This window comes from Fragaria vesca, linkage group LG5, assembly GCF_000184155.1.
Source record: "Fragaria vesca subsp. vesca linkage group LG5, FraVesHawaii_1.0, whole genome shotgun sequence".
NCBI lineage: Eukaryota > Viridiplantae > Streptophyta > Magnoliopsida > Rosales > Rosaceae > Fragaria > Fragaria vesca.
The window spans coordinates 21,295,499-21,322,865 of NC_020495.1; the positions used below are offsets into that span (position 1 = coordinate 21,295,499).

At 37.8% G+C, this 27,367-nt stretch overlaps 3 protein-coding genes across 3 annotated transcripts; 2 read left to right on the plus strand and 1 right to left on the minus strand.

Moving 5' to 3' along the window:
- Positions 1-5,766: 5,766 nt before the first annotated feature.
- On the plus strand, positions 5,767-12,886 carry LOC101301115 (urea-proton symporter DUR3-like). Its single transcript, XM_004301628.1, has 10 exons — positions 5,767-5,952; positions 6,546-6,653; positions 6,763-6,858; positions 6,957-7,039; positions 7,155-7,375; positions 7,464-7,726; positions 7,836-8,074; positions 8,338-8,987; positions 9,083-9,350; positions 11,284-12,886. The coding sequence occupies exons 1-10, from the start codon at positions 5,767-5,769 to the stop codon at positions 12,884-12,886; spliced, it is 3,717 nt and encodes a 1,238-aa protein (XP_004301676.1).
- Positions 12,887-13,354: 468 nt separating this feature from the next.
- On the plus strand, positions 13,355-14,020 carry LOC101301399 (probable LRR receptor-like serine/threonine-protein kinase At4g08850-like). Its single transcript, XM_004301629.1, has 2 exons — positions 13,355-13,871; positions 13,935-14,020. Exons 1-2 carry the CDS (start codon positions 13,355-13,357, stop codon positions 14,018-14,020), a joined length of 603 nt encoding a protein of 200 aa, XP_004301677.1.
- Positions 14,021-16,873: 2,853 nt separating this feature from the next.
- On the minus strand, positions 16,874-26,307 carry LOC101301690. Its single transcript, XM_004301630.1, has 19 exons — positions 26,235-26,307; positions 25,431-26,131; positions 25,097-25,318; positions 23,719-24,847; positions 23,370-23,640; positions 22,769-22,895; positions 21,622-21,693; positions 21,251-21,349; positions 20,804-20,845; positions 20,647-20,727; positions 20,505-20,555; positions 20,342-20,423; positions 20,147-20,241; positions 19,684-19,755; positions 19,458-19,574; positions 18,283-18,351; positions 18,112-18,178; positions 17,271-17,459; positions 16,874-17,158 (listed from the first exon to the last, which is right to left on the minus strand). The coding sequence occupies exons 1-18, from the start codon at positions 26,305-26,307 to the stop codon at positions 17,296-17,298; spliced, it is 3,534 nt and encodes a 1,177-aa protein (XP_004301678.1). The 3' UTR covers positions 16,874-17,158; positions 17,271-17,295.
- Positions 26,308-27,367: the final 1,060 nt, after the last annotated feature.

Genomic DNA, 27,367 nt, shown 5'->3' on the forward strand with positions numbered 1-27,367 from the left:
GAAAGGGAACACTACAGGCAGTTAACTTTACTGACTTTGGAAAGCTTTTGTTTACCGACTAGTTTGCGGGAATAGGGAGAGGAGGACAGACGTTTTGGAGGAGAGGGAGGAGAACTGAAGTTGTGCGTTTGGAAGCAAGTGTTAGGTGAGTAAAACTTCATAAATTTCTTAGTCCAATGATTATAAATGTTCTTCTTTACCTTTTTCATTGTTGCTGATAATCCTTAGAGTCGTTTCTTTGCCATTGAGGATTTCACAATCTATTGATAGGAACTTGAATTTTAGGGATGCTTGGTTGTTTGGAAACTGGGTTCAGTCAGGTTTTTCTCTTCTATTATGGTTTGGGTCGAATTTACTGTAATTGGTCAATTTAGCATCCTTGTTTGTCTTTGAATTCATGATTTGATTGTACAGATGTGTTGGGCATTTTGAGTAGTATAAAATCGACATATTATTTGCATAATTTGATTGAGAATTGAGGAAGTTATGGTGGTGTGGAGTTATTTCTTGTTTGTTTCTCTTCTATATTAATCCAGATGGGTTCAAGGACTCTTTTGGTTCATTGAACTTCTTGATTAAGTATGAAGCACACACAACATTGTAGAATGTTCCTTCACGATTCAATAGGATCAAGAATCACCTCAAATGGATAAGAATTGAAACTTGTAGAGAACTTTGAAATATGAAGGTTGTATCGAATTTTCTGGTATGAACATCTGAAAGAAATCTGAGTTCTTTTTAGAGTCAATTACTTTGTCTTCTTAATATCATACTTTAGTTATGTCTTATGTGAATTCTGATATCTTATGTTTTGCAATACATATATCACTTCCCTGCAATCGATCATGGTTATATTTTTCACTCTTTTGAATATTTTGTTTTAAAGCAAACAAGGAATTATCAATCTACATACATTACTGTTCTTGATTTGGTTTATATCTACTTGCGTAGACACCTGCATAGTTAACTCTGAGTCATCAATATGGTAATGTATCATTGAGGTTACAATTGATGAAAGAATAGAATACCTTGAGTACTTTGTAGGATGGGTGAGTTGATCCCGTAGTGTGCAAGTAGGAAACAAGATGGGTGAGTTGATCCCATTGTGAGCAAGCAGGGAACAAGAAGAGTCCTTGGGGGTGAAAAACCTCAAAATAGTTAGTGCACTAATTTGTCGTTAACCATTCACGGTGTGTATGATCTGTGATAGTGTATAGCCTTACTTGGTGAGTTGATCCATGTGGGTGTTATAGGTGAGAAATATTATCAATGGTGTGTGTTATTTACAACGTGGGTTATTTCTTTGAGTTAGTATAAACAACAAGAGGAAGGGATATGTTATGCCTATATATTGGTTCGTATGTGTCCTTCAATAAGTTAAAGCTACTGAATTTATGTGATGTTAATTGATGTGTTTCATGTTATTCTCTCATTTAATATATTCTTTTGTTATACATCAAGAATTATATTTGTGTGTTACATAGTCTCTTGTGTAGTTTTTTTTTACTCATACAAGCTTCATAAACTTACCGGGTTTTCTTTTCTTTTGTGAACCTGGTACACCATTTTATGGTGTAGCGAGTGACTTTGCAGGGAGTTAGTCTTGAAGGTTAACAAGAGGCATTCAGGTGTAGTAATTGACGCCTACCACTTGCCTGAAAGTGAGTGACATGATTCTTATGTAAATTCCTAGATTTAAATTTGCACTTTCGCTCTTTGGTTAGAGTTTGATATCATACCTTCAATATGGATGTAAGGTTTATAATTTTAATTTTTACTTGCTGTATTTGTGAATAATTAATTATTCCTTTATATTGGATAATTTTTCGATTCACATTGAAATTCTTTGCTTTTGAAAATATGTTTCAAATCGTAAAATTTGGGACGTGACATAACCTTTAGCCACCACCCACCTCTGTCATCCATCGGCCTTCGACGGCCATCCACTAGTCTTCGGGACCAGCTTTGAAGCAGAGTCTGCATCTTTGTCAGATACCTTTCCACTATCATCCATCCCTGAACATCATTATTTAAAAGATGAATACAACTTATCCAAAACCAGTCTATCATGATCGAGAGGGCTTTGCTAGATGAATTTGAAGATGCTCAAAGTGGTTTTCCTAATTCACCTTGAATCGGTCTTGCAAGACAATTATTTGAAAGTACATATCGGCACAAGGGAGTTAATAATAATACTGTGTGTTAAGTATTTGTTTTTTTATTAGTCTACGTGTCAATATTATATATAGCATTAGAAAATGAAGAATATATAACATTCATTATGACTCCACTAAGAATTTTAATAAAATTTGTTCATTTAGACATAAAAAAAAAGTATCTTACATATTCAAATAGGCTTATAAAAAAAATTATCATTAGAATGAGTAATGAAAGGTTAAAATTAGTATTAAACAGGTATTTTTCCAATTAACAATGAGATAATGGAAAGTAAACTAACTTAATCTTTGAAGATTAGATTGTTTATTTGAAATACGTACAAAAAAAGACCGTCTTGATTAATAACAATTAAGACCAGTTTATGATGAGGTTGAAGGTGCTTGCTCGCGATGGATCTGTGTTGGCTCGTTGTCACATGCCAACTATTGCCGGCACAAAGGACACTTGCAACTGATTTTCAACCATGGAATGATGCAATGTTCATGATAAAGGTGTAAGCATGGCAGTTGAATACCTTCAGCACCGGCATCATCAAAATCAAAGTCATCCTTACAAATAGCACATGCATCATAATTATCATGCCTTGATTCCAAACTAGCAAGTCGCACTCTCTCCAACTTGTCGACGATGGCTCGCTTACTTGTCTGGACATTGATCTCAAGCCTGTCCAAGAATGGAATGATATTATCCCAATCAAACAATTCAATAGTTGTGTCATGTATGTCTACATTGAGAAAAACATTAACAGGGAGCTGGGATATATCTCTGGACCCAACCACCTCAAGTATTTTAGTAACAATGATTGGTTGGTCATCATCTCTGGGGACATCCATGCTTGTAAGGACCTCATTGATCCTCTTGCTGATAAACTCGTCGCCAAATTGTAGCTCCGTACGACGGATCATAATGGCTTGTTGAGCGTTGAGGTTAACAGGACGGGTAAACCTATTATCACGTTGAATACGACCTCTTTTTTTATACCAGGTTTTAGCTGACCCGTAGAGATTGAATTGGATCTGAAGGTGTTATTTTTCGCCCAAGGTTGATGCCCTACTTGTTTTCCACTCAACTTGGCTACTATAACAATGGAAGGGTGTCGTGTAGGTCGCCCAAAGATTAGTAAAATTTGACGTACTTAAGCTCATGATTAATCGTTAGTGATGGAGTATTTTTGTAACTAGCTATTGAAATAAACTATTGATGTTCGGTTATCTATGAGAGATGATGTTTATATAGGAATGTAAATCTATTAGAAATAGGAAAGAAAAGAAATATAGATCTTATAAGGAAAAGGAATGCAAACTACTTTCCAAATCTTCCAATTTATATTTCTCCTATAGTCAATCTAGTAATCAAAATTGAAAAAAAAAAAAAAAAAAAAAAACGTTAAGAAAGCGAGCTCGGTCGTGGACTAATGGTTGGGCTAGAATGAAAACAAGCTTGGGCTGATGGACCCGGATCTGACTGGTCATCTACCGACCCAATCTTTAATTTGAATTTAAAATTATTTTCTCCCGCGGGGTAGTATAGTCACTCAGTCCCTATTTGAGTCTCGCTCTTCACAAACATCACGGCTCCTCTTTCCGAGTTTTGCTCTCTCTGTCTCTCTCTCCGTAAAAACCTAAATTCTAAGATTCTGATGTCTCCGGTGACATTCTCGCAGCTGGACCTGAACATCGAGGAGGTTCATTCAAGTTAAAACACCTCTAAGCTTTGCGTTACGATTAGGGTCTTCAACAGCTTCATTTATTATTCTCAAAACATTGATTTGTTGATTATGAGAAAGCATGTATATACATGACCTATTGTGTGATTTGCTTATAAATATTGTTTGATTATGTTTGGACCTCCTTCTTGACTACAACTGTCTGCCTATGTGGTTGTGTTTGAATCCTTAGTTTTGCCCCATTTTTTCTGTGACCAGGTTTAGACTTCAAAGAGTAAATCAAACTATAGCACTGTCATTGTTTGGCATTATTTATGAGCGAAAACGCTTGTTGTTTATTATTCATATATTACATGAATTGCATTTGGTGATACACCCACTCATGTTCCCTACGACATGTTGTCACAAACTGTGGTTATTTCTTTTGCTTTTCTGTTCTAGGATGAAGAGGAGACTTCTGACTCAGAAACTCTGGTACGTGATATATGCCCCTAATGCTTTTCCTCGTATTATGATGTTACCTACTTTATGTGTCTTGGACCACTTAATGAGCTCTAGGGTTTTGGTGCCACAAGTGTGTGTGTTTGCTCCAGCTTTTGACTGCCTTTCAATCTACGCAAGCAGTTTTCTATTACTTTCTTTCAATTCTTAAAACAAGCTGCCGATCTAGTTTTTGGCTCATCACCTTGTTACTTCTTAAAGCATCAGTTGTTGCTTTTCTGTTGAGCATGTTTCTAGTATAAAATGCTTTTCTGTTTTACAAATTCTGCTTATCCATAGTAAATTAGTAAATTCAATTAGACAATCCTGAGCTTGAGCTAGATAGGACATGTCAATTTATCTGAAAGATATACATTCTTTTCTTATCTTATGTATGAACCATTATCGGTGCTTGGTATATGTGAAGAATGACCACGATCAGGTGGCTGTGATGGAAGATGAAACTTTGGTGAATATTGTGGCGGCCATGCTGATTTTGGTAATGGACTTTATCTGGTTGTTTGCATAGACAAAACTTCTTCTATTGTAATCAGAACTTTTATATGTGTGGTACAAATGTGATCAGAACTCTTATATATGAGGTACAAATGTAATCAGAACTCTTAGATATGTGGTACAAATGAAATCAGAACTATTAGTATTAGATATGTGCTCTCTTGAGTGGGCTGATAGTCCCCAATCTCTATTGTTTCTGTTTTAAGGAGCGATGGACTCCCTGGTCCTCCTTAGTTTGTGTTTAGCCTTTTCTGGTTCTTTCTGTTTTTGCTCTCTGAAACCTTTCAGCTGTATTTGTTCTTTCTGATTTACGGGTAGATCAAACTGAAAATTAAGCATCCTAACATTCCCGTTTCCCACAACTTATCAAACTGATAAAAAAAAACCTATATTCCCACAATGAGATACTCATTAACGTAATTAAGTAAGGACTTGAGATGGATTTCCATTTTTTTAGTTTAGGGCCACTAAAGTCAGAGAACCTAACGCATGGAAATACGCAATCAAAAGTACAATAATTGTTCATTCTATGGCTACTTGCATATGCTTTCAGCTTGCATATTAGTCTGGCTACTAAAATTACATGAATCTCCTTGATTTGCCTCTTTGTTTTCTTTCTGGTCTGAAGAATCTCCTGCTCCTCTCTAAGACATAAGAATCTAATCCATAAAGTCCAACGGAAAGACTATGAACTACTAGCTTGTATTGTATACAAAAATAATTTGACTCGCACTTCACACTTAGCTCTGCTTATAACAAGAAACTAAGCCACCTCCTCACCCCTCTACATTTCTGTTCTCATTAGCTCATCATTCATTTGCAGCTTAGTTTGTCTTTCATGTAAAAACAGAAGCTTCGATACAAAATATACATATAACTGATATATCGGAGGTCGTGCAGCTGCTAAGCTTGTTAGCCTTATCTTGATGGCTAGCTCTGGTTCACAGTGTCCGCCTTTCGACTTTTCCGGCAAGTACTACGACGTCGTGTCTGGAGATGGCTGTGGGAGGCAAAGCAGCTTCTTTGAAGGGAACGCAGTGCTCAATCAGAGCGTTGGATATTCTGTTATTCTTGGCTTTGGAGCCTTCTTTGCTGTCTTCACATCTTTCCTGGTATGTATATATTTTATGGTCCCTATTTCTCTTATCTTCTATCTTTTGATGAATAGATAGAACTTTGTCAATGGTGTTTTGGTTAGAATATTCAGTTGAATCAAAGTGCTGAAGTGCACTACCTAACAATTGTTGGAGTTGACTTCAGGGTAAAGAAAATAGAAGTTACCAGCTAGCAATTCAAGTTTTGTGTGCTTTAGCTCTGAAAAACAATTGTAAGAAAACAAACGAAACTAAACTTTACCCATAGATAAATAGTCCCAGTTTTCTTGGAATAACAAGTCCTTTCTATATAACAAGATTGTTGATTGTACGTGACATTAGAATATTGACCACTGTGTTACAGTAAGCACTAAGCCGTTGTCATGAACCTCTCGGATTCAAATTTGCCAACAGATTTTTTGTAGGACGGTATAACTTTGTATGCTCGATTGTTTGTATTCTCTAAACTAAGTTATAATGGTTGTATAGGAGGACAAATTGAAGCCAGAATGTCAAGAGCCTTTGTGAAAGACCATATTCATTATTACTATTTAAATAGCAGGACAAGAAAAGGCTCTAGTTAATGTTACATTACTGTATCTGTGAATCAGGTATGGCTGGAGAAGCGGTATGTTGGTTCAAAGCACACATCCGAATGGTTTAACACTGCCGGAAGAAATGTTAAAACAGGGCTTATAGCTAGTGTGATTGTATCTCAGGTATAGTCCCTGGGATTAATGCAACCATTTGCAAATTTTCTGTGGAAACTGGAAAGGCAATTTTTCTGGATTCATTGAGCTTCTTTTGTTTTGAAATTTTATGATACAGTGGACCTGGGCAGCTACAATTTTGCAAAGTTCAAATGTTGCTTGGCAGTATGGAGTTAGTGGTCCTTTCTGGTATGCTAGTGGGGCAACTATTCAGGCATGTCCAAGCTGATCTTTACACTTTCTTGATTGTTAGAGTCAGTTCATGAGATTGATAAAATGTTAGATCTGTTGTTTGATTTGGTAAAATAATAGGTACTCTTGTTTGGTGTAATGGCTATAGAGATCAAGAGAAAGGCTCCTCATGCTCACACAGTATGCGAAATTGTAAAAGCTCGGTATGTTTGGTTCTATTGAAAAAAAGGATACCATGCATCAAGACTAAAACCTCACAGGATTTCTGTCCAAAATTTCATGGATAACCAATTGTAATCTTCAATATTTTTCTTTCAGCTGGGGCACAGCTGCACACATGGTCTTCCTCAGTTTCTGCTTTTTGACAAATATTATTGTAACGGCAATGCTGCTGCTCGGTGGTTCTGCTGTTGTAAATGCACTTACCGGAGTGAACATCTATGCTGCTAGCTTCCTGATACCTCTTGGAGTAATTGTCTACACTTTAGCAGGAGGACTAAAAGCAACATTCTTGGCAAGCTATATACATTCTGTTATAGGTAATCATTAACATTTCCCTTCTAAGTTCTATGTTTCCCTTTGTTCATGTGAACCTAAGATATTTGTTCTTCATGTATTTGGTTTCAGTTCATGTGGTTCTAGTCATATTTGTTTACCTTGTATATACGGCAAGCAATGAGCTTGGTAGTCCCAGAGTTGTGTACAACCGTCTGATAGAGGTAGCAAGTAAATCAAGAATCTGTCAGGAGCCAATTTCTCATCAGGGGCAGTCTTGTGGTCCTGTCAGTGGGAATTACAAAGGGTCGTACCTAACCATGATGAGTTCAGGCGGGCTAGTCTTTGGGATTATCAACATTGTTGGAAACTTTGGCACCGTCTTTGTTGATAATGTAAGTTTGTAACATTTTTAGACCAACCAAGAAGATATGTTTCATATGTTTTGAGTTCAGAAATTTATTTGATCGTCACAGTTGAAGTAATTATCCTCGGAAACTTTAGGGATATTGGGTAAGTGCCATAGCTGCACGGCCGTCATCAACTCATAAAGGTTACTTGTTAGGTGGGCTTGTCTGGTTTGCAGTCCCATTCTCTTTGGCAACATCACTAGGTCTGGGAGCACTGGCCCTTGACTTACCCATAACAGCAAGTGAAGCAGGTCGTGGTCTTGTTCCTCCTGCCACAGCTATAGCTTTGATGGGAAAAGGAGGATCAGTTCTTCTTCTTACTATGCTCTTCATGTGAGTTTTAGTTATTTACATCTAAGTATTTTGTTACACATGAAACATAGTGTCTAGGAATTAGTTGATGGAAATTGGTGAGATTTATCTTCCTAGACAGTGTCTAGCTTAAGTATTTCATGCTACTTCAACAGTTGCATATTCTGCTATAGACCATTAGAAATGTTCCGGTTATAAGTTTATAACACAATTGCACACATTTTGGTGAACATCTTTTTAATACCTGAGGTTTTGACAATCCAACTCTCTTATCTTATGAACAGGGCAGTGACATCTGCTGGTTCCTCAGAGCTTATAGCAGTATCCTCATTATGTACTTATGATATCTATCGCACATACATAGATCCAGATGCAACTGGAAAGACAATCCTCAAGGTATCTAGGGCTGTCATCCTTGGTTTCGGATGCTTTATGGGGTTGTTAGCAGTGATGTTAAACAAGGCAGGAGTGTCATTGGGTTGGATGTATCTGGCAATGGGAGTGTTCATCGGCTCAGCAGTGCTTCCCATTGCTTTCATGCTTCTATGGAGAAAGGCAAATGCCATTGGAGCAATTCTAGGAGCAACAATTGGTTGTCTTCTTGGGATCATCACATGGCTATCTGTTGCTAAAATTGAGTATGGCCGAGTGAATCTTGACACAACAGGTAGGAATGCACCAATGCTTGCTGGAAACCTTGTCTCTATACTTGCTGGTGGCGCTATACATGCTATATGTAGCTTCATGTCCCCGCAGAACTACGATTGGGGAACCACAAGGCAGATCACAGTGGTTGAGAAGGAAAAGAGTGAGCTGCCAGCAGAAGAGTACAGGGAGGAAAAATTATTGAGAGCAAAAGCCTGGATAGTGAAATGGGGTGTTGGATTTACTTTTGTGATTGTTTTGTTGTGGCCTCTTCTGAGTCTTCCAGCAGGTAATTCCAATAATTCATGCATGATTCTAATACTGCTTAAATATCCACAATAAGAGTTAAAAATTGATTATTTCTTCTATAAAATGAGTGCACAGGAGCTTTTAGTATAGGGTACTTCACATTCTGGGCAGTGATAGCAATAGCATGGGGTACAATTGGTTCCATTTTCATCATTACTTTACCGTTATATGAGAGCTGGGAAACAATCCAGAGTGTCCTCCTGGGCATGTTTACAAATGATAGGCTCATGGAAAAGGTTGAAGAAATGAATTTGAGGCTGCGCACAGTCATGTTGGCTATACCAGAAGCAGAGAGAATTTACTTGCTTGAGAAGGAGAAGGCTAAGAAGAAAGAACCATTAGAGCAAGTGCAACCATGAGTGGTTGAAGCTCAATAATTGACCCTTGTTGCATACCCTTGATGCTCAAGCAGTCTTTTGTGACTTGGTCAGTGGTTGAAGAATCATATGATAGTCACAAAAGACTGCTTGAGCATCAAGGTTATGCAACAAGGGTCAATTATTGAGCTTCTAATCCATGTCCATATTTGTCAATCATGTATATAATAAAGTCTATAATAACTGTATAATGTATTATTAAGCAGTGAATCATGAATGCCTTTTGTAACTTGATTCACTACACATGGAACTTAATTTTCTACTTAACTAAATACCGTTTTACTTATGTCTATTATGAAGTAAAGATGCATCAATTATTTTATGAAACTAGATCATATATGTTTATGTTTGCAATAGGTACTTCTGTGCATGAACATGTCCGAGTGCAAATTAGGTTTTTTTTTTTTTTTTTTTTTTTCTCTATGAATGGAAGTGTGAACAATTTCTTAACAGACAGAAAATGCAAAATTTCTTGTTCAAGGTAGAGACTTTGACTCAAGTGCATGCATTCAAACCAGTGTTTTAAAAAATGCGCCTCGGGCGCGCCTTGAGGCCTAAAAGGTGCGAGGCGCAAGGAAAATTCCTTGTGTTTTGCTGGTTAGGCGCAGAGGCGCAAAAGGCGCGAAAGGCGCACAAAGCGCACCCCAAGGCGCATAAGGCGTGCGCCTAGTTTGATAAGGAAAACGAGGTCGTTTTAGTGTTACTGAATAAAGCCTAGTTTTATAAGAAAAACTGGGTCGTGCGCCTCCCTCCTTCAGTCCTTCCCTCCTCCCTCTCCATCAACCGATCTCCCTCTCCCTCTCCCGATCTCCTTCTCCCGATCACACAATATGAACACAGAGACCACCACTAGTTCGCGACCACCACTAGTTCGCGACCACCACCTCGTCGCAGTCTTCTGCAACGGCCGGTCAATCACCTCAAACCACCACCTCGTCACTGTCTTTTGCAACGGCCGCACCCTCCAAGCCGAGGCCGCACCCTCAAACCATCACCTCCCTCGATCACCAACTCACCATTGATTTGAGGTACACACATCATTCCGAATTTCCGATTCAATTGTGTTTTCTTAACTGTACAATCGAGAATGAGAAAGATGAATGCTTGAGCTATGTGTGTGGTTCATTGTGAATTTGTTTCTATGATAGTGTGTGGTTCATTGTGAATTTGTTTCTGTGATAGTGTGTGGTTCATTATGAATTTGTGATAGAGCTATGTGTGTGGTTTAGTATGTCAAGATGCTTAATTGATCTTACATTATTGTTTTTGGCTTCCTTCCTTTAATTGTGTGATGGTGCTTTGCCTCTTAAGATTGAGGTGTCATTGGCAGCACAATGAGTTCTAGTGATGGGACACAGAAGAAAGATTTTGCTTGGTGATTTGCTTTGAATGTGTTTTATGTTTGGTGATTTGCTTGAATTGCATTGTTTGAGTACTTACTAGGAATAGATGACAATATATAATGTTGTGTTGATTGCAATATATGTTCTATATATAGGAGGAATAATGACATGAATTAAATTTTTTTTTTTACAAAAGGCTTACGCCTCAAGGCAAGCGCCTTGGTGAGGCTCTCGCTCCATAGCCTCTTAGCCTTTTAAAACATTGATTCAAACTTCAAAGTAAATTTATATATGATTATATAAGAAAACCTTGAGAGCCTCATCAAGTACCATAACAAACCATGAGATCAACTTATAATTATGCTAGAATTTCTCTCTAGCTTGCCTCATCTTCTATGCTTTGCTGGTCTCAACACCAAACAGAAACGTTGCTTCTGTTCCTCTGCTAGTATTTCTAGTTTTCTACTGAAGCCGGCTCTCTTCTGAAATGGAAAGCCAGCTTTAGATTCCAATCCCAGAATAATCTATCCTCATGGACTTATTTTCCAAACTTCAGTGTCTCTAGTCCATGCAATATTTGGGTTGGTATTTCATGCAACGCTGCTGGAAGTGTCAACAAGATAAATCTCACCAGTTCTGGTATTCAAGGTACACTACATGAATTCTCATTCCTAGCTTTCCCTAATCTTGAATATGTTGACCTCAGCTTGAATAAAATCTTCGATGTCATCCCACCTCAGATCAGCTCCCTCTCCAAACTTATTTATCTTGATCTATCTTTTAATCAGTTGTCTGGGAAAATCCCACCAGAAATTGGTCTTCTAACAAAACTTGAGGTCCTGCACCTCATGGGAAACCAGTTAAATGGCTCAATTCCTCAAGAAATAGGTGACCTTAAGCTTCTCTATGAGCTTGCGCTATACACCAACAATCTCGAAGGTTCAATTCCTATTTATCTTGGTAATTTGAGCAACATGAGATTTCTGTATCTCTATGAAAACCAACTTTCTGGTCCCATCCCACTAGAAATAGGAAACCTTCATAATTTGGTTGAGCTCTTTATTGATGCCAACTACTTGACAGGTCCAATCCCTCCAAATTTTGGAAACTTCAAAGAGCTAATTGTGATGTCATTGTGCAACAATAATCTTTCTGGTTCTATCCCTTCAGAACTAGGAAATCTGAAGTCACTGGTCAAACTATACCTTCACCAGAACAATTTTTCTGGCTCAATCCCGGCAACTTTAGGTGACCTAACAAACCTTACTTATCTCTATTTATTCCAAAATGAACTTTCTGGAGCCATTCCTCAAGAGCTGGGAAGGTTGAAATCTCTTGTAAATCTACAGTTCAACATGAATCAACTGAATGGTTCCATTCCCACTTCATTTGGGAACTTGAGAAACATAGAAATGTTATACCTTCGTGACAACAAACTTTCTGGCTCCATCCCCAAAGAGTTGGAGAATCTCATGAAGTTGACTGTACCAGAGTTGGATACTAACCAATTTGTTGGTTATTTGCCCCAAAATATTTGCCGAGGTGGAGCACTAGAATATTTTACAGCAAACAACAACTATTTGATAGGTCCAAACCCCAAGAGCTTGAAAACTTGTAGCAGCTTAGTCAGACTCCATCTCGGATGGAACCAACTCACAGGCAATATATCTGAAGACTTTGGTGTCTATCCTCAACTTCAGTTTATAGACCTAAGCCACAATAACTTCTATGGTGAAGTGTCACACAGTTGGGGACAATGTCCAAAATTAGGAACTCTAAGAATTGCGAGAAACAGACTTACTGGTAGCATACCACCTCAGATCAGCGATGCATCCCAAATTCAGGAACTCGATCTTTCATCAAATCGTTTAGTTGGGATGATCCCAGAGGAATTGGTGAGAATGACTTTGTTGAAGCTGGTGTTGAATGACAATCAAATTTGGGGTCATATACCCACAGCATTTGGATCCTTAAATAATCTTGGATACCTTGACCTGTCCACCAACAAATTTAGCGAGTCAATTCCAAGCACTTTAGGTGACTTGTCCAAGTTAAACTACTTGAATTTGAGCAACAACAATTTGAGTCATGAGATTCCATTTCAGTTGGGGAATTTAGTTCATCTGTCTCAACTAGATTTAAGTTACAACTCACTTTAGGGTAAGATACCATCAGGGATGAGCAGTATGGAGAGCCTTAAGGAACTGCATCTTCAACACAATAAACTTTCCAATCTCATTCCAACATCTTTCGATAAAATGCTTGGCTTGTTGTACATTGGCATGTCCTACAATCAGTTGCAGGGTCCTATTCCAAACAACAAAGCATTTCAAGATGCTACATTGGATGGGAATAAAGGATTATGTAGCAATGTTGTTACAAAACTTCAGTCCTGTAAGAATGTCTCAAAATTCAGTAGAAATTCCTTGTTCATGATCATTTTTCTTTCATTGGGAGCTCTTTCATTTGCTCTACTGGGAATTGTAATGATTGTTAGATCAATAAAGAAGAAAGAGCAGCAACCACAGCAGCATGATATGCAGGATGGAGAGATCTTTTCCGCACTCAACTTTGATGGAAGAATGATGTATGAATAAATCATAAAAGCAACCAATGGTTTTGACTCCATGCACTGCATTGGTAAGGGAGGATCAGGAAGCATCTACAAGGCCAAGTTGTCCTCAGGCAGCATAGTTGTAGTGAAGAAACTCCATTCTATACTTGACAGCAATGGTGAGGAGACGTCAATGAAGGAGTTCCTCAATGAAATGAGAGCACTAGTAGAGATACGACACAGAAATATTGTGAAACTTTTTGGGTTTTGTTCAAATCCAAGTCACTTGTTTTGGGTCTATGACTACCTAGAAAATGGTAGCTTGGCTTCAATATTGAGCAAAGAATCTGAAGCTCCAAAAATGGAGTGGAGTTCAAGAGTAAGAGTTGTAAAAGGTGTGGCTCATGCATTGTCATATATGCATCATGATTGCAACCCACCGATTGTACATCGAGACATATCAAGCAACAATATTTTGCTCGATGACGAATATGAACCTTGTGTGTCGGACTTTGGCACTGCCAAGATTTTGAATCCAGACTCATCTAACTGGACTGCTCGTGCAGACACATATGGATACATAGCTCCAGGTAATAAGTTCAAAATGTTTATACATTCAATGTTATTTCTTAACTCTTATAATGATGGTTTAGTTTTGATGGCAGAGCTTGCTTACACAATGAAGGCAGGTAAGAAATGTGATGTTTACAGCTTTGGGGTGCTGGCAGTAGAGTTATAATGGGAAAGCAGCTTGCAGCCGGATGAATTCATCTCTTCCTTAGCAAATGCATGCTAGCAATGCCTCAAGTTCGTCAACAAATTTTAATAGTCCAATCTGATGTCCGTTTTCATATCATATATTCTTATTTATTTACAAACTTCAATACAAATTTTCTTAATATATAGTCCAATTCGACGTCCTTCCTCATACCCTATATATCTATGTCATTGTCCAAATTGACAGAAATCAAAAGGAAATTAATGCTCTTCAAGAAAGCTTCATTATATAACTTTAGGCTGTGAAACTCTTCACAATTTTCAACAGATTAATTATTTGGTCCTGGATATATGAAATCGATGGGAAACCAAATCATATATGCGTTGATTTTCCAAGAGCTTGACTGAACTTGAAAATAAGAAGCAAAAATACAAAGACCTTAACTGGATTATATGATTCCTCGAGTAAATATCCTAGCATGTGCTATTGACATTATGAGCTCGTCTACAATACCTTGATGTATATCATAAATCTATATAAAGCGAAGTGGAGAAAATCCAGAACTCATAATTTTTGTTCATCTGACAAGATGGTTCTCAAGAAGGGTTCTTACTTGATTCCCTCCTCGATATTCCTAATGATGTTGCTCTTCTCATCAGAAATGGCTTCTGCCAGAGTTTCAAAAGTTCCCAAATTCATCAGTTAGTAGTTCAATTTCCTTTTTTCATTTCTTTTCAATTTTCGCATATAACAATCCTATAAAACACTAATCCTATCAATTACTGTCAATCATCTTTTCTTTGCTTGCTCTTTCTCGTTGCATATTTGGAAGGGTGTTCTTTGTTCTTGTGGGGTGCCTTGGTGGAACCCCCTTTGGCCTTTATTTATTGAATGGGCTTCTTCTCGATGGGGAGGTAAGTCTTTCTCTTCTACCATCAAGAAGCTCGGTCTTTCTGTTACTGTTTATCTCATTTGGAAAGAGTGGAATAATCGTATCTTTAGGAATGAGAGATGTGCTCATTCTGTGGTTCTCAAGAATATTATTTCCATGATCAGATGCAAGCTCATTTCCATCAAGTTTAAGCCATCCATTACTAATAGATACATTGCTGGAAAGTAGAGCTTAGATACCTCTTAGTCCTTTTCTTCTTCGTTCCTTTTCAGGTTTTGTTTTGCTTTCCTTTGGTTAGCTTACTTTTTGTTGTTTTGTAATTTCTTTGCCTTTGACTTCGGTTGTACTGGGCTTGCCCTCCCTTTTTTTTCTTTAATATACTCGTTTATTGGGAGCCCTTCTAGTGAGGACCCTTAAGTTGAGGACTTGGTGAAGACTTTTCGGCTTATCCCACATTTCGATCTTATATCTACATCTTGACCGTTCAGTTTATAGGTATTTATAAGTAGATCATTTATTCAAATTTTCAACTATATTGAAAATTGTTAAGACATTCATAAGTATGATTTATCAATTATGAACTTGAACGGTTCATATTTAACAGATTTGGTTCATCCATTAATTTGATCTAGTTTGTTATCTTAACGAACACCAATTTGGGTGAAATTTGTAGAAATGATCTACTCATATAAACCTAAAAACTGAACGGATAAGATGTCAAAATGTGATCGAAAATTGGGTCTTTTAAACCATAAACCGAAAAGTTCTTACAAAGTCCTCAACTTAAGGGTCCTCGCTAGAAGGGCTTCCCTCGTTTATTTACCAAAAAAAGAAGAAGATGAGTGCTTCCAGCAGGCTCCAACCCGGGCCGACAGAACAATTCGTGTGGAGGAAATGATGATTGTGGTCCAATCGGTAAGTAGAGGAACCATATTTATCGATCATTTGATCAAATCTCTTATAGACGAACTTACACATGTAAAACCATTTGTACTATGAGAATGACAACGTATGTATGTAATGTACGTCAGATCCATTTGTGCTATAAGAATAGAATACATAAAGGGTTTGTCGATTCCAAAATGACACAATTATAGGTATCGAGATCAGCTCAAAAGCAAGCAAGTCATATGCTCATCAACCCACCAACACGAAATGAACTCATGTAACCCGTTTATGAAAAAATAGAGTCAAGTTGCATGTAATACAAATGTTAGTTTCAAAGTAAATTTATAGCTCAAAAAAACCATAGGTCAGTTGGCTTGAGCTACGGCGCCAGAAGAACTTAAAGCATCTCCAACAGCTTCCTCAAAATTTCTATATAATAAAAAAGTAAAAAGTCAATGCTTCCCTAAATTTCTATGCAATTTCTCTTCTCCAATTCCAATAGATTTCCTATTTTAGAGATTTCATGATCATTCTCTAAATCCTTCTATAAAATTATAGAGTTTGCTGCAAATATGAGAAATTTGAGTTTCTCTCTCCTCACATTCTCTATTTTGAAGAAAATTTTAGAGAATCTGTTAGAACAAAAAACTCAAAATCTTCTCCAAAATGGAGAAAATAAAAAAAATAAGGAAATTGTTGAAGATGCTCTTAGAGAGAGAGAAAACGCTACTTGAGCTATGGCTTGCCCAACAACACGCCCTCATGGCGGTGATGTCAGACAGGTTAGAAGAGTAGTGTCCGGATGTGCATGGCACAAGGGCGCGACATAGGACAGGTTAGAAGAGAAGTGTCCGGATGCTCATGGCATAATTGAAGGGAACACTGATTGGATGGGGGTTGACGTTCAGATTCACAGAGGATGTGCGGCGGTGGTTAGATGGTTGGCCAGTGGGGCTTGTGACAACGTTTCCCAGAGAAAAGGCTGTCGTGAATAACTATGTAGCAGCACCGCTGGGATCCATTGCGAGCCCTCAAAATCCCACCCCTATCATCCAAGTTTTTCTCCATACCAAGGCCTATTAAAATCCACTCAATTGTCTCAAAAAGATGGTTCTTTTCAGATGAGACTGTACAAAATGATTGGAGAGATGGGCGAGAATATTACAGTGCTACCGTAGTCTCTTACATATTTACAGCTCAAATACAACTAAGAAGGTTGTATTATACAGACTTACACAGCATCGATCGTAGAAGAAATATGGGTAGAAAGAGCAAATGTGAAAATTATCAAAATTTCCATCTAGTCGTATTCATATAAATAGGCTAATGCAGGATAGATCTTGATATGCACAGCAGCTCCTGCAGAAGTGCAAAATGCCCTGTTTTATAAGATTAGTGAAATTTAGTAGCTGCATTTAACCAAAGTTAACTTCTGCTCCAAGTACGTTAATCCATAAATTATCAGCAAGAATGTATGTAGAATTTACCCACCAAAACCACACCAATATATGCGATCTCATGTTGCTCTATCCACAGAATCTTTCTTTGCAGATGAATTTGCGACAGTTCGCTCTTTCATGGCTTCCTTTTCAAGCTTCTTCTTTTCAATATCAGCCAGTCTTTCATTTTCCTCTCGCGACTTGCTGAACATCTTGACAAAGATGAACAACACCTGTGTCACTGCGTGGCCAACAAAAGTCAAAGGTCAAAGTTTTTAAATCATCTAACACGACGTAAGAAAATCATAAAAGAGACTTCTAATGACATTTACATTATCTCTCCAAAATTAGAACCCAAGCAAATGCATTGCATCACTGACTGAAATACACTGAGCAATTGAGCATATCCCTGTTTATATCCGCCTATACTTTTATCAATGGATTTCAATGATTGCTCTCCCATTAAAATACATAACAGCCAAAATTAAATGCTCCAAAACCTACATAGCAAGTTCATTTCTTTCAGACCTAATACTACTTCCAGTTAGAGCTGTTTTCATGTTTATCAACCTTTTGGATTTCAATCATAAAGCCCTATGGGTAACATGGATTAAAGAAATAGAAGGTTTCTCTGAAGACTGCAATATAGCAGGGGTTGAGCACCTTTAAACTATTAGATTATTTGATTTGGCACTCTATTGAGGTTCTATTAGGTTCTTTACCAAACATCTTGGTAGTACTCCAGACAATAAAAAGTTCATCTGGTGAAGTGGGTCAATGGTGACCCTAGGTGACCTAGTCCAAAGAGTCGACTAATCAGAATGGGCATAAGCTAGAGAGGTATAAGAATCTATGTGTCTGGTATATTCATGAGCTGAAAGACCAAAGCAAACCTTGTTCGAAAGGACACCGAGATGGATCCTCCCCAAAGTATTGAGACAAAGAATCTGCGTTTCTTCCCTGCCAGAAAAGAGTTGGGTGTTAGGACAGTAGACCAGCAATAAGCTGCACAGCACAAAAAAATTGAAGAAAAGAGAAACTCTGGGATTGTGGACTACACTCACCACTTCAGAGTACAAGGAGATTAGTGACCTAACTTCAGCTTCAGCAGTATCAAGAAAATTCTTCAGCACCTGCAAAGAAAAGATTCTGTCTTACATCTTAAAATGCAAATGCATGGAGTCAAACTGATAATCAATATATCCAAGTCCTTTCTATGACATAAATTAAGCACCAAAGAAGGAGTTGCAATAAGAAACAACACAATAACCACCACAGGTGGTCGAGTTGGTAAGAGTCTAGGTGTGGAACCCCCATACCCAGGTTTGAATCCCAGTCGACGCTAATTGGAGTTAAATCCCAATTTATTCTTGGTGGCCAGGGGGGAGGAAGCGTTCTGACAGCATCCCTCGGCTCGGATTAGTCTCTGGCCTGGAAAGATACTGTCGTTGATACTCTAAAAAAAAAAAAAAAAAAAAAAAAACAACACAAATTTGTGTGCGCTAAGATGGGCTTTTTTTTAAAACTCAAATTAGGTCATCTTTCAGGTATCAATAATAGGTCCCTAAAACAAAATAAGTTGATTTAGGATTAGTGAGATAGTATTCAAGGAAAGTTCCTTCCCTATCTAAAATAAAAATTTTCACCACCTAAAACGAAGCTACTTAAGAAGCTAATTGTCTTCTTCCTTACTTCCATCTAAAAACTTAACCTCTCCCAAGTCAATAATAGGTCACGAGAATAATGAATTCATTATAACGGACCTTGTGTTTGTTAAAGAAAAAACCAATTTTTTAATAGAGGATGATATCTCTTACCAATTTAAAGCCATCAGAACTGAACTAACATACTTAAATGGAATATTTCAGTCAGTTTTTAAAGTTTGATCACAAGCAAGTTATTTTGATTGCAGCAAAAAAAAATGGACTGCAGCATAAAGCGGTTATAACAATCATAAAAAAATCCAAGGATATATTGAATGTATTGAATGCCTTATTTTTCCTTCTTTTTTCTTATCAGAAGAAACAAATACTTCATCACTGCAAAGACGAGAATAGCACAGAGTGGGCAAGGAATTCACAGCCTAGAAACAAGATGTGTTGATCATACTCTAATTGCTAACTTAATAATCAAGTAAAAGGATATATTATTGGTTTTGTCAATTCAGAAAGGCGAGAGGTTTTCCAATTCTTGCACATAATGTTTAATTATGAAAAGAAACCCCCTCAGTATTTCTCACCTTTCGAAAACCAGAAGAGATTACACCGTCATTTTCGGCAGCAGCAAGTTCCTGCTCAACCTTTTCAAGACCTTTACTCACAGCTTGCATTTCTTCAGCTAAAGCTTTCAATGGAATCTGGTAATTTGATGTTAAGATCAAATCAAAGAAGCAACAAACTTTATTGGTAAGTTACTAAATAAGTATGGAAACACCATGATGAGCCAATTCTACCAATATAATTCACCTTAGAGGCAGCTTCCAAATGAATAAGATCCTTATCGAAATCCAGCAACTCAGGCATTTTCTCAGCAATGAGCTAATGACGAAAAAAACAAAAATATTAAATTATTAAAGGCATGACTTGAATGATGTACAAAAAGTTACTGCTAAAGCAAGAAGTCTGTGCATAAGAGATATTAGCATCAAGATTCAAAGATAGCAATTGGTAAGGAAATTAAACAAAAGTTCGAATTCTTATTCAATTACTGATTTAAAGACCCAATGCATGAATAATCCAGTCAGAACAGTCTTGCATCTATCCAAACAAGAATTTTCGTTTCGATCTAAGAGGCTTAACAAAACAGCTTTAAACCCTCTCAGTGTGTGCTTTATATGAATTATATCATTCAGTATGAGAAGAATCAAATGAAACACATAGTAAATAGACACAACAAACATTAACTGATCAAAGTAGTCAACTTTCTTACCTTACACAAATAGTGCATTAAAGTCATTTTGTTGTTTCTTGCACGGGTATCAGACAATTTAAGAAGGCTGTCCAATTTAAATCCTATCGCTGACCCTGAAACATCAAAAGACAAATACTGTAACCTAAGAAAAACTCATTGATAATAATGTTAATGTTATTAAAATACAAACACAAACACTATACAGCGCCATACCTCGAGCAGTGCCTTGATTTAAGGCATTTCCCAAAGTAAGAATTGTCTGCATTACCTGTCGCAACTTCGCAGATTCTTTAACCTGTATATATGTGGCATGTAAGATGGAGGAGAAAAATATGCTCTTAGCTACTAGTTCAATAACCATTAACTCTCATGGTACCTCTTTAGTAGCACTGTTGATGGTAATCAAATTTGATCTTAAATCTTTCACCTGATTGGAATCAAGCATTAAAAATTGTTAAGTTTATGCTGACAAAAACAATACAGAAAAAAATAAAACAAAAATAAAACCTACAACATACCTGACTAGAAAAGGTAATTTTGAAAGCAAATACTCGCAACTTGGGTTCTACTCGTGGAACCTTCATCAGCTCTAAGAAAAACTGAAGTAATTACAAGCAGACTGTTAGTTCAGGAAATCAATAGACACGAATTTCAGCTTACAGGACTAGAAAGAACCTGTTCACACTTTCCCAGCATTTCCTTCTCACCCGTATAGTTCTGGAGAACAAAACACAATTCAGCTATAATGAAGATGGTCTTAACAACCTATAAAACTAAAAAGCATCTCCAGAGTTGCTCCATATATTGTTGATACACTTTTAGGGTTAAGTACACCAAACGTCCAGTAATTTCAAAATATTATAGACCAGCAAAATTAGAATCTACAACCCAACTGTTCACTATCAGTAAAATGCTGACATCCGTTTAAAAGCATTGATAAAATGACTAGATGGACCAGCAGTTCAACTGTGAGGAGGTATATCATTGCTTTATTTCCGCATTATATGCAAGCATACATCCAGAGTACCATAAGATTCAAAACTTGGGCAAACAAACTTTAAACCCATCTCCAGAAGACAAGCTATTTCATAACCAATTCAATACTGGAGACAAGAGTGTTACCTTCAAAGTTTCCATTTCTTCTTTGGTAGGACAAAATCTAATGAGATTCTCAACCTGATCAATGTCAAGAACAGAAGAATCCAGTGCCATAACTGCATTCTAGAACCATAATTTTGCATGTGAGGTTTCATAAAAATATAAACTTAAGCGTAGAAGAGATTAAATATATGAATACAACACGAAATGTGGTATGTTGAACTGAATGCACCACCCTCAGTCCAACTAACATGCATATTATATTACAGATGAACTATAAACCAATAAGTCTTTTCACCATCCCCATTTCCAAAAGCATGCAGAGAGTTACTTATTAAAGAAGAGGATAACATTTCTTATATGAATGAAATGTACATGAGTGGATGCCAACTTACAATCATATCCGGCAGAGGGATCTTGATTTTTGAAAGCATAATTTCACAGTTATATGCTCTACGCAAATCAACCTGATAGAGAAAGAGAAAATAACAAAATTACTCTGAATACAACTCCTAAGATGGCAATCAAGGGGAACATATTCAAGAAGAAAAGACATAGAAAAGCATCTCTCTTCACCAGGTATGAGTTGTGATACTTAACAACAAAGTGAAAGAGATGATATTTTTGAGTTGTGTGAAAGAAAAAAGAAAAACAAAAAAACATAAACAAAAACAAAAACAAAAAACCACAATTTTCCCAAAATTTTAACATCTATTTATAACTAGCATGTCAAACAGGATGATATAACATCAGTACATACTAAGTTATCAAACTTCCATGAAATATGTAGTAATTTCTTACAAGATGCTTACTGACTAAACTACTGCCAGAGTATTCAATTAAACCTTTACTGACTAAACTATTGTTAGAATTTGTATATCTAAACACATATTTACTGTATATTGAACCTGTGAAGTACCAAAAGAACATATGTTAGCAGTGAGAAAATTACACTTTTGTTAACTCTCCGGTAGTGTTTCATCAAAACCAACAAGGAAAAAAGGTACAATTAGTAATATCTTTTCACAATTAGCTACAAATAAAATAAAAGGAAAATATACATTTTTAGAAAGGAAAAAAGGAACTGTGATAATAATTGATATATATATATATATATAATAAAATCCTACAGAAGCTTCAGCCTTAATAACATACAGATTAGGTATTGTAATTAAAATTTGTTCTGCATCAATTGGGGAGCTACGACTCTATCCATTCCTACTATTTTTGAACTATCAATCAAGTAAAAAACAAACATGTAAACTTGCTACCAGTTCAGGTTATCTCCCTTTCGCTATAGTCCTACTACTTAAATTCTTCTCTATTATTGAAGAATCGCAAGTACAATGTGTGCGATCATCAATTCCTTCTAATTAAGGGTTTATGAGCAAACAGACACATGACCGATCATCATGCATCAAATGAACTAACCATGAAGTAAAAGTATCGCTATCAGTAATAAAAAAAAGAGTCTCTGACACCATAAAAATCCAAAGACCCAAGCACTACTCCAATTCTGAAGGAAGAAGAAACAGAGCTCACCAATTGCACTTTCTCTGGTTTGGTCATGGTTGGACCACGTCTACCTCCAGCTTTACTGCCATTCCTATCTGAAGCAGAGGCTGCTGAGAACAGACTTTCAAGCTCTGATATATCTATTTCTGGAGCACTGAGAGAAACATCCACAATGTGATGTCAGAAGGCCCCAAGTACAGACAAAGAAGAAAAAGTGATAACTGAGTAGCAAAATACAGAAACAGAACAAGAAACATAAGCCTCACTTATGGAGAATCAAGAAGAAGAGGAAAATGTGTGGCTACGTGCATGGCCTCCCTTTTAAGATCATATCAGTGAGAAATTATTTGTACACTATAAACTTGACTAAAGCGATTTTTCTGAGTGCTTTCATTACTTTTTGCTTACCATCTAGAAGAACTTATATTTTCAAATTAGTTGTGTTTACGTAAATCACACGAAACCTACAGTAAACTTATATTTGAAAAGGCGAACATGTGCATTAGAACTTGGAACTTCATGCATGATCACTACTTATCCGTTAGTTTTTCGAGTGGGTGTGTCTCTCTCCTTTACATGAATACCACTAAACTAGTGATTAGTAGTAAGTAGCTCCTGTGACAATTACCTCGACAGATTTTCCTGTTTTTGAGAATCAGCCCATAAGCTCCCTTGCATTGCACGAGTAACCTTCACCCAGTGTAGGGGCTTCAAGGAAGTTTTCTTTGGGGCATTAGCAGCAACACGATCTCTTTCAAGACTTGTTGGTCCAGAAGATGCTTTACCCCTTCCAGCAGATGGTGGGGGTGGGGGTGGTGCACTAGGGCCCTTTCCTCCAGGTGGTGGGGGTGGCGGTAGTGCACTAGGGCCCTTCCCTCCAAGTGGTGGGGGTGGTGGTGGTGCACTAGGGCCCTTCCCTCCAGGTGGTGGGGGTGGAGCTGGTGGTGCAGGACGACTTGACGGCAGATGTGGAGCATTAGGGAGTTTTGGTGCTGGTGGTGGAGGAGGGGGTGGTGGCCTACAACTCAATGGGGGAGGGGGTGGAGGAGGGGGTGGTGCTGCACAACCAGGACCAGAAATGTTTGGGAGGGGAGGGGGTGGTGGGGGTGGTGGTGCCGCACAACCAAAACCAGAAACGGATGGAAAAGGAGGAGGTGGAGGAGGTGGAGGAGGTGGCAGTACTGCACAACCAGTACCAGAAATGGATGGAAGAGGAGGAGGAGGCGGTGGTGGTGGTGGTGGTGCCACTGTCTGTAGTAGCTTGTTGGTTGTACTTCCTAAAAATGGAGGAGGCGGTGGGGGAGGTGGCAAAGAATGTTGACTAGATTTAGAAGAAAGAGGTGGTGGTGGCGGAGGTGGTGGTGGGACTTTTCTAGAGGCATTAGGAGAGGGAGGTAGAGACGTCAGCGGTGGCGGCGGTGGTGGCGGCAGCGGAACTCTACTAGTACTGGAAGGTAGGGGGTCCAGTACACTTCTATTGGAACTGTCACTGGGTGGAGGCGGTGGGGATGGTGTAGGCCCTTTAATAGCATCGGTATCTGGAGGTGGTAGTTGCGGAGGCTGAAAAGCCAGATGTAATGATGCTGATTTCAAGGGTGGAGTTGTTTGAGGGGATGAACACGGTGATGACTCTTTACTTTTATCTAATGATTGTTGACGAAGAGATTGCTGTACAGGTCCAGCTAACTCTGAAGCTAGGTTCACATTGGGTGGACTGTCATTTTCAAATGATAAGGGGACTGAGTCAAAGGTATCGATCATCATTCCTTTTGTTGAATCTGCTGAAGCCTTGGAAACAGTATCACAAGCTTCATCTGAACTGTCAGCAGTGCTAGATGCATTATTTTCTTCTTCAGAGTCAGCAGGTGATGTGAATAAACTCACTCTGTTTTGCAACCTTGACATTTCTTTCGTGTCACTCAAGACAGAAAGCTGCTTGAGCAACCACAAAGCTGCATCATCATTTCTATCAACCCACTCACCACCATTGAAAAGTTCTTGAACCCTAGAAAAAGCTTCAATAGGCAATCCACCTTTCTCCTCACCATTTAAAATTGTGGTCGGAGCTCTGGGAGGAGATATGCTCTCAACTTCCCCAAACAATACCTGAATCGATGAGTTCATGTAATCAAATAGATGACCAGCTGATACAAGAATACGTGTACACACATAGGTATGTGTATGTGTGTGTCTGTGTACAATAAAGGGATGCTCGAACCAAGATCATGTGCCAATCACTACTAGGATCTTGGAGAGAAGCGAAAAACAAAGTGCAAGCTAAAATACTTGATAAATTCAACTTTCTAGGAAAGGTTTGGTTATTGAGATCCAAACAAAGGGCCAAAAAGTAGTCACCTCAGCTCGGAAGCCTTTGGGATAGCACTCCTTTGAATCCCATAGAATGTCCAAGTTTTCAGAATTCAGCATTAGTATATTGGAACGAATAAATGCAGTGTTGAACATAACACGGAACATCATAACTTCCCTCTCTGGATCTGAATCCAAGTGGACACACTCCAAAACAACATCTCCTTGCACTAAACACTGAATGTCAATTTTGATAACATCACAATCTGCCTGCAAAGAACTAACAACCATAACTTGAGCAGCTGGTAGAAAGACATTCACTAATACACACGTAGAACGAAAAACTTCAGGCCAAGAGAATACTTGAAACATTATCTCTTACCTGACGGTAGGTCCGAAGTGTCTTCTTCCTGGGCATGGAGAAAAGCATATGGGTCGAAAGCCCACCCTTGCTAAGGTAATTCCTACCAAAAATACGAATAATTGGAGTACAGCCATTTTGGGAATCAAAGTTTGGAATGGCTCGAAGAATGACACAATCTAAGGAAAGTGCTCGCTCAGGAGGCGGCCACTCTGGAGCTATATTTCTTCTCGCAACGTACTGTAGGTAACGAAGCTGAGATGGGAGTGGATTTAAAGGTGACAATAGCTGCAAGAAACCTTTAGGAGCTTCACGATGTACAATGTCAAGAGTCTTGCGTTCACCACTATGCAATTTTCTAAATATCAGAAAGCTAGCTAAAAGGAATGCCAACAGCGGCCAACCCCCTCTCTCACAGTGGAGAAGAATAACATTCTGTTGCTTGCCAAGCAACAGCCAACTCTCACATACACGAAGAAAATGTTGAATGAGAGATAACGGCAGAAGTGGACAACCCTCATACTGTCGCGGATAATCCATAACCGTAACATCATATTCGCATAGTATCTCAGCAAACTGACTACGCTTCTCACCCTCACGGAAATTGAACGCAAGGAAGGATGACTCAGGGAATTCTTCATGTAACTCAGTAACGATTTCATGCAAGTAGATTTGGTACATTCCCTCAGGCAAGACCTCGGTTGAAAAACACGAATCAAACACTGCACACATTTTCATGAAAATTCATAATCATGCCATACAGGACAGCCGAAACTTGCATTTTAAAGCAATAATATTAAATTAAAACAAAGAATAGAGCGTTACCGTATACTCTCTCAACAAATTCAAGCAATCCATCTGGTGGCCTTTTGTAAAAGAATCTACTTAGAAGCGACATTTTCCCTTCTTATCCAATTTTACCAACGGAATTGCATGTAGGAGTTAATCAATCAAACCTGAAAAAATAAAAATAAATATAAGCAATAATCAGTGCTGAACAGAATTTCACCTTGTAAAGTAGTCATTGGCATTCAAAATAAAAACATATACACAAGTAAAAAGCAGAAGCTTTCTAATTGATTACTGAGAATTCAAAGTAATAGATTACTTAATCATCCAATTCAATAAATCGAGCTAATAGAATCCTAATAAACAGCAACACATTAAGCCAAAGAATCCAGTTTCTAATCAACCAAACGGAGATTGAGCTTAACCCAGATTCCGGTGCAAATCAAAACGAAAACGCTATTGAGAACCGGTGAATTGAGTGAGGGTTTAGTAGGGAACCTGAGAGAATGAAAGGCGGTGGAGAGGGCGAACCGGAGAGATGAGATTCCGGCGGCCGGAACAAGTTCTATACTGGCAGTCGGAGAGCTGTTTTTTGGGAAACTAGTTGGAGAGAGCCGCTTCACGAAACCATATCTCAATTTGAAGTTTGAGTTTTGAAACCTGTTTTTTTTTCTTTTGGGAATAAGAATGAAGTTTTCAAGTTTGAATTTTTTTTTTTCTCGACCAAAAAACATCTTTGGTGACGTATCATTTCAATTTGCGTTTTTCATTACAGTACCCAAAGATTTGGGCTCGATCCGCTTACGGTTTGTTAATATGGAAAATTCTACGATGTATTAATGCATATGAATAATGTGATGCATCAATTTTATAAATTGAATCATCAAACTAGTAATATTAGTCATCGAAGTTGTAATATGAGTCATTAAAGTTGTAAAATTTTCTAGTTACAATATTAGTAATCATGTGTGCTTAAAGTGATGATTGAGTCCTCAAAGTGATTAAAAAATAAGAAAATACTCATTTAATACTAATTTCAGCCTCTCGTTACCTATTTTAATGACAATCTTTTTTAAGAGCCCATTCCAATATAAAGTACCTCTATTTGTGCCCAAATGAACAAATATTTACTTAAAGTCTTAACAAGCAATATTATTTTAGGATTATTT